The 16,889-nt window shown below is 37.7% G+C and overlaps 1 protein-coding gene across 1 annotated transcript in view; it reads right to left on the reverse strand.

The window, feature by feature from the left end:
* Positions 1–16,889, reverse strand: part of ADAM18 (ADAM metallopeptidase domain 18) — a 117,782-nt gene that overhangs the window by 63,265 nt on the left and 37,628 nt on the right. Inside the window, exons 11-12 of the mRNA XM_068970500.1 lie at positions 16,384–16,520; positions 14,834–15,017 (exon numbers count right to left, since the gene is read on the reverse strand). Of these exons, the coding sequence (XP_068826601.1) occupies positions 14,834–15,017; positions 16,384–16,520 (321 nt within the window). The remainder of the gene's footprint in view (positions 1–14,833; positions 15,018–16,383; positions 16,521–16,889) is intronic.

Raw genomic sequence — 16,889 nt, forward strand, 5'->3', positions numbered from 1 at the left:
TTTTTGTTTATTCATTTTCCTTTTTCCCCCCTCTAAATAGGAGTGGCTTTTTAAAAAATATATAAACTTATTTATTTTAATTGGAGGCTAATTACTTTACAATATTGTATTGGTTTTGCCATACATTAACATGAATCTGCCACAGGTATACACGTGTTCCCCATCCTGAACCCCCCCTCCCTCCTTCCTCCCCGTACCATCCCTCTGGGTCATCTCAGTGCACCAGCCCCAAGCATCCAGTATCATGCATCGAACCTGGACTGGTGATTCATTTCATATATGATATTATACATGTTTCAATGTCATTTTCCCAAATCATCCCACCCTCTCCCTCTCCCACAGGGTCCAAAAGACTGTTCTATACATCTGTGTCTCTTTTGCTGTCTTGCATATAGGGTTATCATTACCATCTTTCTAAATTCCATATATATGTGTTAGTATACTGTATTGGTGTTTTTCTTTCTGGCTTACTTCACTCTGTATAATAGGCTCCAGTTTCATCCACCTGATTAGAACTGACTCAAATACATTCTTTTTAATGGCTGAGTAATACTTCATTGTGTATATGTACCACAGCTTTCCTATCCATTCATCTGCTGATGGACATCTAGGTTGCTTCCATGAGTGGCTTTTAAAAAATCTCTGATTACCCTTTTTTTCCTCTCTATGTTTATGACTTTTCCTTGAAGTTTATTGTTTGTCTTATTAATGGTGTCTGTCATTTCTTGTAACTTGCAACTTTCTTCTTCCTTTATGACTATTGCATTTTATATCTCATCACCAAGCCCTCCAACATGCCAAGACTATCAAATATTATCAATATTTTACTGATATTTTGTTGTTTTTTAAAACTTACAGATTTTTTTCCAGAAATATACCCCTCCATATTTTGTGGGATATTTACTCTAGTATTTATTACTCATCAATGTATTTGTGAATACAGGAATAAATAAATGCACACACCTGCACATGTGTGTGTCAGTGCAAAAATAGAGCTTACACTTGTATAAAGTGGGGGATACTTAAGAAGATATAGGTGCCAATGCCATTCTCCCAAAATCCACCTGGGACACATCTGAGTTGAACAAGCTGGGTTTATTGATAGTTTCCGCAAAGGAAAACAAATGCCATGGGGAACTGTATACACCTCCATGAGAGTATGTAGTTAGAGGATTGAGGCTTAGCTAATTTGGGGAGGGTTTAAAGAGACTGGACTTTGCAAGACTAGATGCTGTCAGAAACCAGGAGTTCATCTATGATTGGGTATTTTGATAATTCTTATCTAGAAGAAGAAAGGGGCTTCCCAGGGGGCATGGTGGTAAAGAATTTTTCTGTCAAATGCAGGAGACACAGGTTTGATCCTTGGGTCAGGAAGATCCCCTGGAGTAGGAAATGGCAACCCATTCCAGTATCCTTGCCTAAGAAATTTCATGGACAGAGGAGCCTGGCAGGCTACAGTCCATGCAGTCACAAAAAGTCAGACACGATTGAGGGAATGGGCACACACAAACCCAAGAATAAAGACAGTATTCATGCCAGGGTTGAAACTGGTAAAGAAGCAAGAATTATTCATTGGTCAGGAAAAGGGGGTGTTTGGTTACTATTATAACTTGGAAAATTTTCAGGTTTTACCCTTCTCAGAAATAAAGTGGAGGGCCTTGCTTAAAGAGTGGTTTTACTCTTTTTCCTTCATCCATTTTGATTACAGATGTTGATCTTGTATAAAATCATTCATTTTCAACAGGGGAACACTGCAGCCTGTCTGTGAGCAGCAGGCCAGCTCCTAGCAACATGGAGGCTCAGCTGATAATAGTTCAGATTCTGCATTTTCAGGGCTTGTTTCTCCCTTCCTAGTAGGGAATGCATTGAATTGATAACTCTTATGACATTAACTATTTTCACCCTGGAAATTAAATGTTATGTATCTATATAATTTTTTCATATTTAGAAAATTATATCAGTTGATAGACATAAATGCTGACATATAAGTAGATACAGATGTATAGATGTCAACTTTCATTTCTTAAGCCAATGGCCCAATATCACAGTGAGCTGAATTTAACAGCCTCGTAGAATGTTTTGATATTTTGTAAGGCAAAATTGGAGAAGGCAATGGCATCCCACTCCAGCACTCTTGCCTGGAAAATCCCATGGATGGAGGAGCCTGGTAGGTTGCGGTCCATGGGGTCGCTAGGAGTCGGACACGACTGAGCGACTTCACTTTCACTTTTCACTCTCATGCATTGGAGAAGGACATGGCAACCCACTCCAGGGTTCTTGCCTGGAGAATCCCAGGGACTGGGGAGCCCGGTGGGCTGCCGTCTATGGGGTCGCACAGAGTCGGACACGACTGAAGCGACTTAGCAGCAGCAGCAGCAGCAAGGCAAAATTACCCCAAAATGAACTCATTTTCTAAAATGTTCCTTTGTAGTTGTCATTCATATGCAAAATCTAAGAGAAAACAAATAATAGACATAACAAAACTGAAACATACAGCTAGGGGTGGTTGTTTAGTCACTAAGTCGTATCCAACTCTTTTGTTACCCCATGGACTGTCAGCCCTCTAGGTTTCTCTGTCCTTGGGATTTCCCAGGCAAGAATATTGAAATGGGTTGCCATTTTCTTCTCCAGGGGATCTTCCCAACCCAGGGATCAAAGTCACCTCTCCTGCATTGGCAGGCGGATTCTTTACCACTGAGCCACCAGGGAAGCCCACAGCTAGCGGTTACCAGGTAGCAAAGGGAAGAGAGGTAAGGGTAAGATAAATAAACAACAAGGATATATTATATAGCACAGAGAAATATAGCCATTATTTTAAAATAACTTTAATGGAGTAGTCTATGAAAATGTTTAAAACATCAAAAGTCCCTTTTGTATTCTTCCCTAGTTCTCTTTAAGAAAAACTTTAGAATAAACCTTCCAAGTAATACTGTTCCTAATGGGATATTTCAAATGTATCAAAGAGTCACTCCTCACCCACTTGCACACATCCTATGTTATTATAATGAGAATTACATGATCCATGCATTCACTCAATCAACATGTTTGTTGAGCCTGGAATATATATCAGATACTATTCTGCGTGCTGGTGATGCAGCAATAATCAAGCCATGAACCATCTATTCCCTTTAATGTTATTTTGTTGTTATTCTTTTCCCATTATCAACTTGTGTGTATGTGTGTATGTATATTTAATTTCTTATGGCCGTTGCTCCAAAATATTAAAATAGATTCATGCACTTGTTTAACTTATATTTCTAGATTAAATTTTGGAATTGCTTTTGCAGAAGGGTAGTTCAATTCAGGTTAAAAGGGGTGTGTTGATTGGGATTTAATAAAGATTAAATTGAATGCAATTTGACTTTAAAAGAAACAGCTATCTATTTATTGCAATTTCTGTGTGTCTTTCAGTTTTGTTAAATCACTTAGACTTTCAATGTACTAGAAAGAGCTCATTAACTTTACACCAATTTGTTACATAGTTTGTTTTTTTTTTAAGTGTAGTAAACACGCCTTTGTTATTTCATTCTCTAATTATTTAATAATTTTTAAAAACTAAAGACTATTACTTTTTGTCTCAGGTATTCCACTATTGTACTCTAACAGCAATAACACTTTTTTATTATCAAATATAATGGATCTGCTTCTAATGAGTCACTATTATATATTAAATTTGTTGTAAATTACTGCTAGGAAGTTTCTTAAAACTGACACTAAATTTTATTCTGAAGTACATTTTTGAAGAAGGAGTATTTAGTGTTAAAGATTCTTCCTCAATTAGTTGTGATATGTTTTTATTTCTTTGTTTAGTATAATAATCACATGGATAAATTTAGTTTGTGTTTTTCCAAATAAACCGCAACTGGGCAAATTTTTCTTTTGATTATGTATGCAAGTTGTGCTTAGTCATTTAGTCAAGTCCGACTCTGTGACCCCATGGATTCTAGCCTACCAGGCTCCTCTGTCCATGGGGATTCTCTAGGCAAGAATACTGGTGTGGGTTGCCATGCGCTCCTCCAAGGGATCTTCCCAACCCAGGGATTGAACCCAGGTCTCCCACACTGCAGACGGATTCTTTACCATGAATTTATTTGTCAATATTTATCATAGAAAACTCACATCTATGTTTGTTACACTAGGCTATAGTGTGTGTTTGTGTGTGTGACTTCGTAATACTGAATTTTTCTTTACTATTAAAATTAGTCAAAAATTTTATGTTTATTATCTGCCAACTAGTTCAAACTATAAGCTCTCCAAATGTAGTTGGCAGATCTTGGGAGATCTTTAAAATATTTTTAATGGTGTCTATAAGGCCAACAAATTCTTAATAATAATTAGACTTTATTTGTCTTTTATATTGTGTTGATATTTGCATTGATCAGGTAAAAGCAATTTCATATGAAACTGCTGGAGGTCTAGTTTAAATCAAAGTTTTGGTCATTGTATTATTCACCATCATGTACTCAACAGCTTCATTTAAGGAGGTCTTTGGTAAAGAAGTAAAAAACTACTAAATTTGTTGAATTTTAACCTTTGAACACTCCTCTAATATTGTGTGACAAATGGAGAGCATTCATAAGCACCTTTTTTTTCAGTTTAGCACTGACACAGTTTTATATATAGCTCATTAGAAGGGATTCAGTGATCTGAATACACACACACACATATATATTCATATATGATTGTAGTGTTGGAGCAGATATTGTTTCTGGCTTAACCAGCATCCAATACCCTCTTCTTACTGCCTGACTTTATTCAACACTGTATGCACCTCCACACCTCCCCCATTCAGTTTATGCATAATCACAATATATTCTCCATTACTATAGATTCTCAAGGAAAACACTTTTATGATTTTTTGCATTACAGATTGACTAGTCACATTTACCATAGAAAGCATTTTTACTTGCGAGAACCACTGATGGACAAACCAGATTTTCAGTCTTGGGTATTTGGCAGACATTTTCTTCCTTTCTTTCTTTATTTGTTTTTTAGATTTTTGAATTTTGAGGTTTCTTTTGTTTTTATTGAAGGCTAATTACTTTACAATATTGTATTCGTTTTGGCAGATATTTTCTTAAAAGTGAATGAAATATGCCTGTTACTCCAAGGAAAACAACTGAATTTGAATCATTCAAGTGAAAATTACAATTTTGGAAAATTTTACCATCCACAGAGGCTTCATTTTTCCATTACTTTTCTGATGATATTAGTGATGATATTAATGAATTAAGGTTATAGTCTTTTATAATGAAAAATGTCAATATTTAGAAACTGCATAATTCAGTGAAACAGCATTAGAAATTAGAAAGTTATATGCATGCAAAAGGTACACTTGAAGTGTGATATAGATCAGTGGGTTTTAGCGTAATAGGATATAAATGATCCACTAATTTTGGTTTTACAATTAACAATGCAACTATTAGAAATTTTTACTTTTCAAGTTTGGTGTGCTGCTGCTAACTCTCTTCAGTCGTATCTGACTCTGTGCAACCCCATAGACCGCAGCCCACCAGCCTCCCCCATCCCTGGGATTCTCCAGGCAAGAACACTGGAGTGGGTTGCCATTTCCTGCTCCAGTGCATAAAAGTGAAAAGTGAAAGTGAAGTTGCTCAGTCGTGTCTGACTCCTAGAGACCCCATGGACTGCAGCCTACCAGGCTCCTCCATCCATGGGATTTGCCAGGCAAAAGGACTGAAGTGAGTTGCCATTGCCTTCTCCAATCAAAAGTAGAATATACACAATTTTCTGAAAAGCTAGTAAAATCCCCTTCTATTTTATAACTTTATATTTGTTTGAGGATGGATTTATACACACTGGGATTGCATCTAGAGATGACAAATTTGAAGAGAAATCACAATCTCATCAATATCAATTCCTCCAATCTTACAATAAGGATTCTTTCTGAATTTGTTAAATATTCCCATGATTCTTCCTAGCAATGCTTTGCAGTTTTTTTTATTCCATGGTCCTGTACATATTTTACTGGACACATTCTTAAACATTTCATGTTTCTTAGTTCTGTTGTAAATGGTGTCTTAAAATTTCTTTTTCTAATTTATTGCTGATATAAAGAAGTCTCTATTTTTGTGAACTATGTAAACAATGACCTTGATACATGCACTTATATAGACAAATTATAATTTATTTCTGGATTATTTCAGGTCTTAATTTTAAACAGTCAAATTATTAGGAATGAAGTTATACTTCGAATTGTTAAATATTTTCCTGCTTTGCTTTGCTGGCTGGTGCATCACATTCAAAATCAAGTATAAAAGATAATAGGGGCCTCATGTCTCATTACAGACTTCAGGGAGAAAGACCATCATGTATATGATGTTAATGATAAGATTTTATAGACAACTTCCCTTATAATACAGTAAGTTCCCTTTTAATAGACGATTATTATCTCTCCACTGAGATAATCACTCTTTAAAATTCCTTAAATAAACCAATAAATTCTGTAATGTGTGTGCTAGTGCATGTGTGTGCAGGTTTCATTACATTCAGTTTATAACTTTTACTGAGAATTCTGTGATCATAATTAGCCTCCAATTAAAATAAATAAATTTATATTAAAACATAAAAGTGAAAGGTAAAAAAAAGAAATATGAGCATACATAAATCCATCCTTGAAATAGTCTCATTAGATACTGTATCAAGGTTTTCTGTGTGTGTATGTGTGTGAGTGTGTGTGTGTTTAGTTCTGTCCTACTGTTTTCCACCCCATGGACTGTAACTTAACAGGCTCCCCTGTCCATGGGATTCCCCAGGCAATAATACAGGAGTAGCTTGAAATTTCCTACTCTAGGGAATCTTCTGGACACAGAGATAGAAGTTCCATGTCTTGCAACTCCTGCATTGGCAGGCAGATTCTTTACTACTGTGCCGGGGAAGCCCTTTAATTAAGGTTCTTTTATCCTTAAAAATGAATTACAGCATATAGCTTTTTTCTATACTCTAGGTAATGTTGCATAAAATCAGTATAATTTCTTAATTTTTAAATTTTACCAGTAAAGACAACTGGTATGAACTTTTCTAAGTTTTAAAATTATGCACATTATTTCCTTAAAATATATTATGCTATTCACATATTTATTTCTACTCATGTTGTTCTTTGTTCAGTTCAGTTACTCAGTTACTCAGTCATGTCCAACTCCTTGCGAGTTGGACTGCAGCATGTCCAACTCCTTGGACTGCAGCACACCAGGCTTCCCTATCCATCACCAATTCCGGGAGCTTGTTCAAACTCATATCCGTCAAGTCAGTGATGCCATCCAACCATCTCATCCTCTGTTATCCCCTTCTCCTCTTGCCTTCAATTTTTCCCAGCATCAGGATATTTTTAATGAGTCAGTTCTTCACATCAGGTGGTCAAAGTATTGGAGCTTCAGCTTCAATATCAGTCCTTCTGATGAATATTCAGGATTGACTTCCCTTAGGATGGACTGGTTTGATCTCCTTGCAGTCCAAGGGACTCTCAAGAGTCTTCCTCAACACCACAGTTTAAAAGCAGCAAGTCTTCTGCGCCCAGCTTTCTTTATGGTCCAACACTCACATCCATACCTGACTACTGGAAAAACAATAGCTTTGACTAGTCAGACCTTTGTTGGCAAAGTAATGTCTCTGCTTTTTAATATGCTGTTTAGGTTGGTCTGAAGAAGGAAATGGCAACCCACTCCAGTATTCTTGCCTGGAAAATCCCATAGATGGAGGAACCTGGTAGGCTTCAGTTCATGGGGTCACAAAGAGTCAAACAAGACTTCACTTTCTTTCTTTTTCTAGACTATCATCACAGATGGAAATGGCAACCCACTCCAGTATTCTTGCCTAGAGAATCCCGTGGACAGAGGAGCCTGGTGGCCTGCTGTCCATAGGGTCACACAAGGTCACACAAAGCTGCTGCAGCAGCAGCAGCTTGGTTGGTCATAGCTTTTCTTCCAAGAACCAAGCATCTTTGAATTTCATGGCTGCAGTCACCATCTGCAATGATTTTGGAGCCCACAAAAATACAGTCAGTCACTGTTTCCCCATCAATTTTTCATGAGATGATGGGACCAGAGCCCTTGATCTTCATTTTGTGAATGTTGAGTTTTAAGTCAGCTTTTTCACTCTCCTCTTTCACTTTCATCAAGAGGTTCTTTAGTTTCTCTTTGCTTTCTGCCATAAGGGTGGTGTCATCTGCATATCCAGGATTATTGATATTTCTCCCGGAAATCTTGATTCCAACTTGTGCTTCATCCAGCCTGACATTTCACATGATGTACTCTGCATATAAGTTAAATGAGCAGGGTGACAATACACAGCTTTGACATACTCCTTTCCCAATTTGGATCCAGTTCATTGTTCCATGTTCAGTTCTATCTGTTGCTTCTTGACCTGCATACAGATTTCTCAGGAGGCAGATAAGGTGGTCTGGTATTCCCATCTCTTGAAGACTGCTCCACAGTTTGTTGTGATCCACACAGTCAAACGCTTTAGCATAGTCAGTGAAGACACTTTTCTGGAATTCTCTTGGTTTTTCTATGGATGTTGGCAGTTCGGTCTCTGCTTCCTCTGCCTTTTCTAAGTCCAGGTTGAACATGTGGAAGTTATCTGTTCATAGACTGTTGAAGCCTAGGCTGGAGAATTTTGAGCATTACTTTGTTAGTGTTTGAGATCAGTGCAATTGTAAATGCTGTTTATTTGTTTTTTCCTGGTTGTTAAATCAATGGTTTTTATACCATACAGTGTTGTCTCATCTTTAAGTACTGTTATCTCTGATTTGTTTCTTTACTAATGCTAGTAGAGTCTTACCCATTTTATTTATTTATAACAAGAACTTGCACTTGGGTGTAGGATGCTTGGATACAGAAGCTATATTGACCATGAAGGTGTTTTGGGTCTTCTGATGTCAGCCCTGTTAGATCTGCTAACTAATCCTTTTGCAATGGTCTTGGTTTTCATTACATTCCATTGTAATCTGATTCAAATTACTTTCTACTTTGCCTATTGATTTCTTCATCCAGAATACATTCTGCTTGCTAATTTCTATCCTGGTAATTTCAGGTGTTTATATTTATCTTTTCCTATTCTTGTAGCTCTTACTCCACATATTGGGGAACCCAGGTGAGTATCTGTCACCTTCTCATTGTCACCTTGATGTGTCACAGAAGAACTAGCAACATGACCACAGGTTAGGCTAAGGAATCTACTGGATCTACTCTAAGATGGATTTTGCCAAAGATGCCAGGTACCACTTGGATTCTCTACATGCCCATGCTACCCATGATGGTGTTTTGGGTCCTCTTTGTAAGCCTCTCAAGTAAAGATGCTCTGTTCATCATTCTATAATGATCTGGGTCTTCCGCAGTGAACAGCTACAGCAAACAGCTGGAGGTCACTATGGGGCGGAATCACTGAGGAAACTGCTGCTTTATATCCTTACTGGGGCTACTGTAGGATCTCAACCTCAACTTCAACAATGAGCTCTGGCTCTGAAACTGGCTTGGTTGCATAAATTAGCAAGGAATTGTGAATTTCCATTAGAAATTTTTGGCAACAGCCCTTTGTTCCCCTCTTGTTAGTTTTCAGCTACATACATCAAGGACTCTCATCATTGACCACCCAGATCTCTCTTAACCACAGCTGCTTGGCCTCAGCTATTTTGGAATTCAGCAATCCCTAGTGACACTGAATGCCCAACTCCATAATGGTACTTCCAACCATCAATCCTAGTCTATAGAAGAAAGCCACAATGTTGCAATCTCCTTGGAAATGCATTTCTTCATTGCTTTAGTGAAAGGGGTGCACTCTGGGCCACTCAAATAATTAGGTGCTAGTTTTTGTATTAAAATATGGCCACTATTCAACTTTTGACTCTTCCTGTATTACTCCATTAAGGCAGTTCTGACATAACAACCTCATTTATTATAGCCCAGATTGTTTCCCATCTTCAAGGCTCCACCCAACAGCAAATCAAGGCTGGCCCTAGGTTATCTTGGATGAAAGAATGCTCGTGTTCACTCAGTCATGTCCAACCATTTGCAGTCACATGGACTGTAGCCCACCAGGCTCCTCTGTCCATGACGTTTTCCAGGCAAGAACACTGCATTGGGTTACCATTCGCTGCTCCACGGGATCCTCCCAACCAAGGGATCGAACTTGCTTCTCTTGCACCTCCTGCATTACAGGAAGATTCTTGACCAATGAGCCACCTGGGAAGTCCCCTAGTATGAAAGTTGCTCAGTCGTGTCCGACTCTTTGCGACCCCATGGACTGTATAGTCCATGGAACTCTCCAGACCAGAATACTGGAGTGGATAGCCTTTCCCTTCTCCAGGAGATCTTCCCAACCCAGGGGTCGAACCCAGGTCTCCTTCATTGCAGGCAGATTCTTTACCAGCTGAGCAACAAGGGAAGTCCCCTACCAAGGCATTAAATCATAGTTCACTAGACAACATCCCCCTATCAATACCTTCAGTTCAGTTCAGTTCAGTTCAGTTCAGTCGCTCAGTCATGTCTGACTCTTTGCGACACCATGAATCCCAGCACGCTAGGCCTCCCTGTCCATCACCAACTCCCGGAGTTCACTCAGACTCATGTCCATCGAGTCAGTGATGCCATCTAGCCATCTCATCCTCGTCGTCCCTTTCTCCTCCTGCCTGCAATCCCTCTAGGCTTATATTTCAATATCTTGGGGCCAACATCTTTGATATCTCCCCCTGGCATGTTCTCCATGTTCTTGCCCATACGTATTAGCAAATTCTACAATTCAAAGAAATAATCTCTTTATTCCAATATTCACTTGGGCTGCATTTAGACTTGACACTAACTGGTAGTCTGGTACCAACAAGGGAAGGCAGAGACAGATCTTGAGAAGAATAGGCATCCTCATGTAAGTCTCTGTGGTCCACACGCAATGTGATGCTCAGCTCCACCAGGAGGCGGGCAGTAACTTCACAGCCCAGGGGCTTCTGAGGAATCTGAAGGTTTAAGTTTCTCAAGTGCATCTATTCAAATGTGCCAAGTCCAGAAATGAGTACATGAGTACCTATTACTATGTGGCCAGCATGAAATACACTTTCAGAATCATATCTATATATCATTTTTCCTATTATCTTTGGCTTTGCTGGGTCTTCATTGCTGCACGTGGGCTTTCTCTAGTTGTGGCACACAGGCTTCTCATGTGGTGGCACCTCTTGTTGCAGAGCTCAGGCTCTAGAGCCTTCGGGCTTTGGTGGTTGGGGCTACCGGGCTCTAGAGCACAGGCTCAGTAGTTGTGGTTCACAGGCTTAGTTGCCCTGTGGCATGTGGATTCTTCCTGAACCAGTGATGGAAACTCTTTTGCATTGGCAAGGGGATTCTTCACCACTGAGCCACCAGGGAAGCTCCAGAATCCTGAGTATCTGCTTCCCAGAACAATTTCTGATTCAGCTAATGTGCTTTGAGTTTCCCCAGAAAGAGACTCTGAAACAAGGATTGTTGTGGTGGTGGTTTAGTCGCTAAATTGTGTTCAACTCTTTTGCGACTGTAGCCCACCAGGCTCCTCCGTCCATGGGATTTCCCAGGCAAGTGTACCGGAGTGGGTTGCCACTTCCTTCTCCAGGGGATCTTTCCAACCCAGGGATCAAACCCACATCTTCTGTATTGGCAGGCAGATTCTTACCACTGAGCAACCTGGAAAGCCTGCAATAAGGATGTATATTAGTAATTTATTTGGAAAGTGTATTATTTCCCTACTGATGCTGTTTTTGACCACAAACTTAGTGGTCAAACTTAAAATTACACAAGCTAACTTTCTCATACTTTCTATAGGTCAGAATTTCAGATAGGTAAACTAGGTCAGGTTATTTGCTTACAGTCTCACAAGTGTAAAACCACAATTTGGAGAAAAAGCATCCTGTTGCTTTGGCAGCCATTGGCCAAGGACTAGTCTTTTCTCCAAGAAAATACCAACATTTCTTCTTATTCTTCCATGTGTCTTCCTCCAGCAGTAGCAGTTTGAGTCCCTCTCACTTTCCAAGGCTTTTTGAGCCACTTTCTGTAACAGCTCTCTGATTTCACCTGGAGAATATTCTGTTTTTGAGGGCTCATGTGTTTAGACTTGGCCCATGCAGATAATCCAGAATAATGCCCCTTCTTTAAGGCCCATAAGCTTAATTACTTCTGCAAATTACCTTCTGCCATGTAATATGCACACCCACAAATTCCAGGGATTTGAGAGCAGATATATTTGAAGGTCCATTCTGTTTAAACCAAAGAACTGGCATGGGATATTAGGGAAGGGAAGCAAGCCAACACATGCAAATTTGTGAGCTGGTTATGGCTCCTGTAAGATAAAGCTAAATCTCACAAGTATCATTCCATTGTGTCTATATACCACATCTTTTTTATCCATTTCTCTGTTGATGGACATGTACATTGTTCCATGCCTTGGCTATTGTAAACAGGGCTACAATAAACGTTGGAGTACATATATCTTTTTAAATTATAGTTTTCCCTGGATATATGCCCAGCAGTGGGATTGTAATACCATGGAATATTACTTATCCATTAAAAAGAATGAAATAATGCCATTTGCAGCAACATGCATAGACCTAGAGATTGTAATGCTGAGTGAAGTAAGTCAAACAGAAGATGAAATATCATATGAAATATGATATGAAATATCCTGATATGTAGACCCTAAAAAGAAATGATACAAATGAACTTACATACAAAAGAGAAAGAGACTCACAGACTTAGAGAACCAACTTGTGGCTGTCAGTGCACACCACTATATTTAAAATGAATAACCAACAAGAACCTACTGTATAGCCCATGGAACTTTGCTCAATGTTATGTGGCAGCTTGGATGGGAGGGGAGTTTGGGGAGAATGAATATATATATACACACACATATCAGTTCAGTTCAGTCACTCAGTCGTGTCTGACTCTTTGCGACCCCATGAACTGCAGCACGCCAGGCCTCCCTGTCCATCACCATCTCCCGGAGTTCACTCAAACTCATGTCCATTGAGCTGGCAATGCCATCCAGCCATCTCATCCTCTGTTGTCCCCTTCTCCTCTCGTTCCCAATCCCTCCCAGCATCAGAGTCTTTTCCAATGAGTCAACTCTTCGCATGAGGTGGCCAAAGTATTGGAGTTTCAGCTTTAGCATCAGTCCTTCCAATGAACACCCAGGACTTATCTCCTTTAGAATGGACTGGTTGGATCTCCTTGCGGTCCAAAGGATATATATATATATATATATATATATATATATATATATATATATATATATATAACTGAATCTTTTCACTGTTCACCTGAAACTATCACAATATTGCTAATTGGCTATAATCCAATACAAAATAAAAAGTTAAAATAAAAAATATCCCACAAGTACCTCTGGGAAATGATACAGAGTTGGGGACAGAAAACATTTTTTGTAAAGGATGAAACAGCAAATAGTTTCAGTTTTGTAGAAATGCTATGCCATATGGTCTTTGTTGCAACCATTCAACTCCACTGTTATAGCACAAAAACAGTCATAGACAACATGCTAACATATAAGCATGACTGCATTCCAATATAGTACCATTTACAAAAGTGTAGCCCATTGGCTACAGTTTGTAGAACTCTGAAATAGAGCATGCTTTCGAGAATTTCCTTATGCAGAGCAAAGAATTGGGGACATTATCCACAATCCTAATTATCTGAGGGCTGATTGCTAGTCCTGAGTACATTAAGTTCTCCTTGATAACTGCCCAAGTATTCTACTCTATTGGGGACAGAACAAACACTACAACACAAAGTATCAGGTACGTGAAGCAAAAACATGCTGCAGGAATAATCAGTGCCAAGGAAATATGGTAGAGCACTGTCAGCATGTGCTATAGTTACCAGTCTATCTGTAGCCTGCAGTTGTGGAAACTCACACTGTGTAGATTTAGCCCTGGATTATGCTGCTTCATTTTATCTTTCATTAAAAATAATCAGATTTGTTAAGTAACTGGCACATATTCAGGGGTAGGTCAATGCAAGATGTGAATAGTGCTGTTTGGCAAAAAACTAAGATGACACTGCAAAATCTGAGATAGTCAGAAAACATATATACATACATACACACATATACATACATACATACATACATATAAGGAAATGATAGATGGTTAAGAGAATTTGTTCTGATTTAAGTTACATAAATGAGTAGTGGTTAGCTATTATGTTGGTGGATGAGAAAGTCATATAGCTGCAGGGGAGTAATCATGAAGAAATTTTATTTTATTTAAATGGGGGGATTATTAAATATTAGAGAATAATGATACTATAACAAACTAAATATCTGGTCCTATCAGTTGAGAATAGTGTTAATTGCACATTTGGTTGATGGAGATATAGTATAATAGATTCTGAATTTATCTTTAGAAGGATTATAAAGAACAAATTTTGATCATCCTGAAACCTGAAAATATACGAATATTTGAGAATAATTAAGAAAAACACATTATAATGTTTAGACATTCTCACAATGACAAAAGACAGAAAAACGCTGGAACAAATTCAGAAGTTTATAAAGAAAACAGAGACTGAAGTCATAAGATTTAGGCTAAAAGAGATTTCATTTAGTATAAGTACTCAAAAATTCTCTGCTGGCATAATTGGGAATGGTGTGTACAAATCCAGATTTCATGACTACTCACCTTGTCAGTTGAAGAGGTATGTGGAAGTGATTCATACATTTTAATTTATCCTCATTTTTATATCTTAATTCTACTGAAGACTTAGTTGCATATATTATTCCATATACACCTTGGTTGCTTATTAGAAACATACAAAACTGTGCTCAGATTTCAGTCTTAATCACTCACCTGTTCACTGCCACAGTCACATTCTTCATGAGTTTCCAAAATTCCGTTACCGCACACTGATTGATTTTGGTAGAATGATTTCAATATTGAAAACTTCTGAAGACACTGAGCTTCAAATGTTGAAACAAAAGATCTATATTCATGCATGCTACAGTTGCTAAAAATCCTTACACCACTGGAAACTCTAAAATGAAATAATCCTCAGGTTAAATAAACCTATCTAATAAAACCACATCTAAACAATGCACCATATATAATGTGAATATTATATATATATACGCACCATATATCATATGCACCATATATAATATGAATTGTTAGATGCTCCAAACGAAAAACTAATGCTTTTTGGTGGAGACAATGTAAATCATGACTAATTTTTTAAAATTTTGTTTCTAATTGGAGGATAATTACTTTACAATATGGTGATAATTTCTGTCATACATCAACACAAATGAGCCACAAGCACACACATGTCCCCTCCTCTTAAACCTCCCTCCCAGTTCCCTCCCCAACCCACCCCTCTAGGTTGTCACAGAGCACCAGCTTTTGATTCCCTGCATTAATACAGCAAATTCCCACTGGCTATCTGTTTTACAGGTGGTAATGTGTATATTTCAATCTACTTACTCCTAACATTCTATTACAATAACTGAATTTATCCAGCTCTATTAAAATCAGCCCCTCTACTTAAGCATTCTCTCCTACATTACTCCGTGATTTTGCTCCTGTGTTCCTTATATCCAACATCATCATTTTTTCCTCCTCTTCTCTTTAGTTTGATCAGTCTATAGATATGTCATATGTCCCATCAATAAAATCTCTCCTTTGATTATAAATTCCACTCCATAATCACGAAAAGGTCATTTATGTCTATTATCTCCATTTTATGCCTCCCACAGAGTTCATCCAATTCCTTAAAAATAATCTAAAATATTGACTGGAATTGTACTGAATGTATGAACTTCTGGAAAAATTAGACATTTTATAGTAAGTTATCTATTTCCTTAGTGCTGGTACACAGACTAGTTTTCAAGATTGATCACCCTGACGAATTTTCTGATGTTATTGTTCTGATGGTACGCTGACTGATTCTGCTGCCTTTGCATAGGTAGTCAATCATAATATCTGCAAATAAGGACATCTACATTTTTCTTCAAATATTTTCTTATTTTTTGTTCCCTTCAAAATAATAGCCAAAGGGACTAGTACTATGTTACATCACCAAAGGTGATTTTGCTTTGAACAACAGATACAACAACAATATAAACAGCAAAACTATCTGTGTGAATACAATATTTCATAGTCCTCATAAATCTACATTTTTCCTTGAATTCCCTTTAGTGAATATTTCATTGTTATGGGATCCACTACTTTCTAGAGTCTTGTGTCACATGGACAAACTCACTAGTGTGATTTCTCCTCTTGCACAAACATTCCTTCCCAATTTTTGATGTGGGATTGAGTATGAAAAATAAATTATTCATGTCTTGTAACCAACTACACAAATATGTGCATGACATTAACTTTAGAGGAAAAACAATGCTTACACTGCTTCATGGTTCATTATGCACTTAGCTGTTGGACAGGAACACTCCTGGATGTCATCATATGCTAACCCTATTTTAAGGCCAAGTAGTTGAGCAATAATAACTGAAAATCCCTCCAATGTTATTGTGCCTGGATACTGAAATAAAGAAAGTTGAAGAGAAAACCAACATATGAGAAGAAAATGAAAGCAAGAAATATATCAAAAGAGCTTTGTTCCTATAAAATTTTATATTTTAATACTTTTCCATGTTGACCAGATTTCTACTTCATTTTGATAAATCATCAATCTGAATATCCATACTAGTTAATTTAATAAAGAGCATGAGATAAGGTAAAATGTAATCAAACACATTTAACTTTCTTATTAAATCAATACTTTCCATTAACAAATATAGTTCAATATAGACATAGGCCAGGCACTATGATTAAAAAAAAAAAAAAGATGAGAATATAGTGGCATGTATGAAAAGAAGGGACTTTGTCCATACTTGGAGCATATTTTACA

This window comes from Capricornis sumatraensis, chromosome 4 (assembly GCF_032405125.1).
Source record: "Capricornis sumatraensis isolate serow.1 chromosome 4, serow.2, whole genome shotgun sequence".
Classification (NCBI taxonomy): domain Eukaryota; kingdom Metazoa; phylum Chordata; class Mammalia; order Artiodactyla; family Bovidae; genus Capricornis; species Capricornis sumatraensis.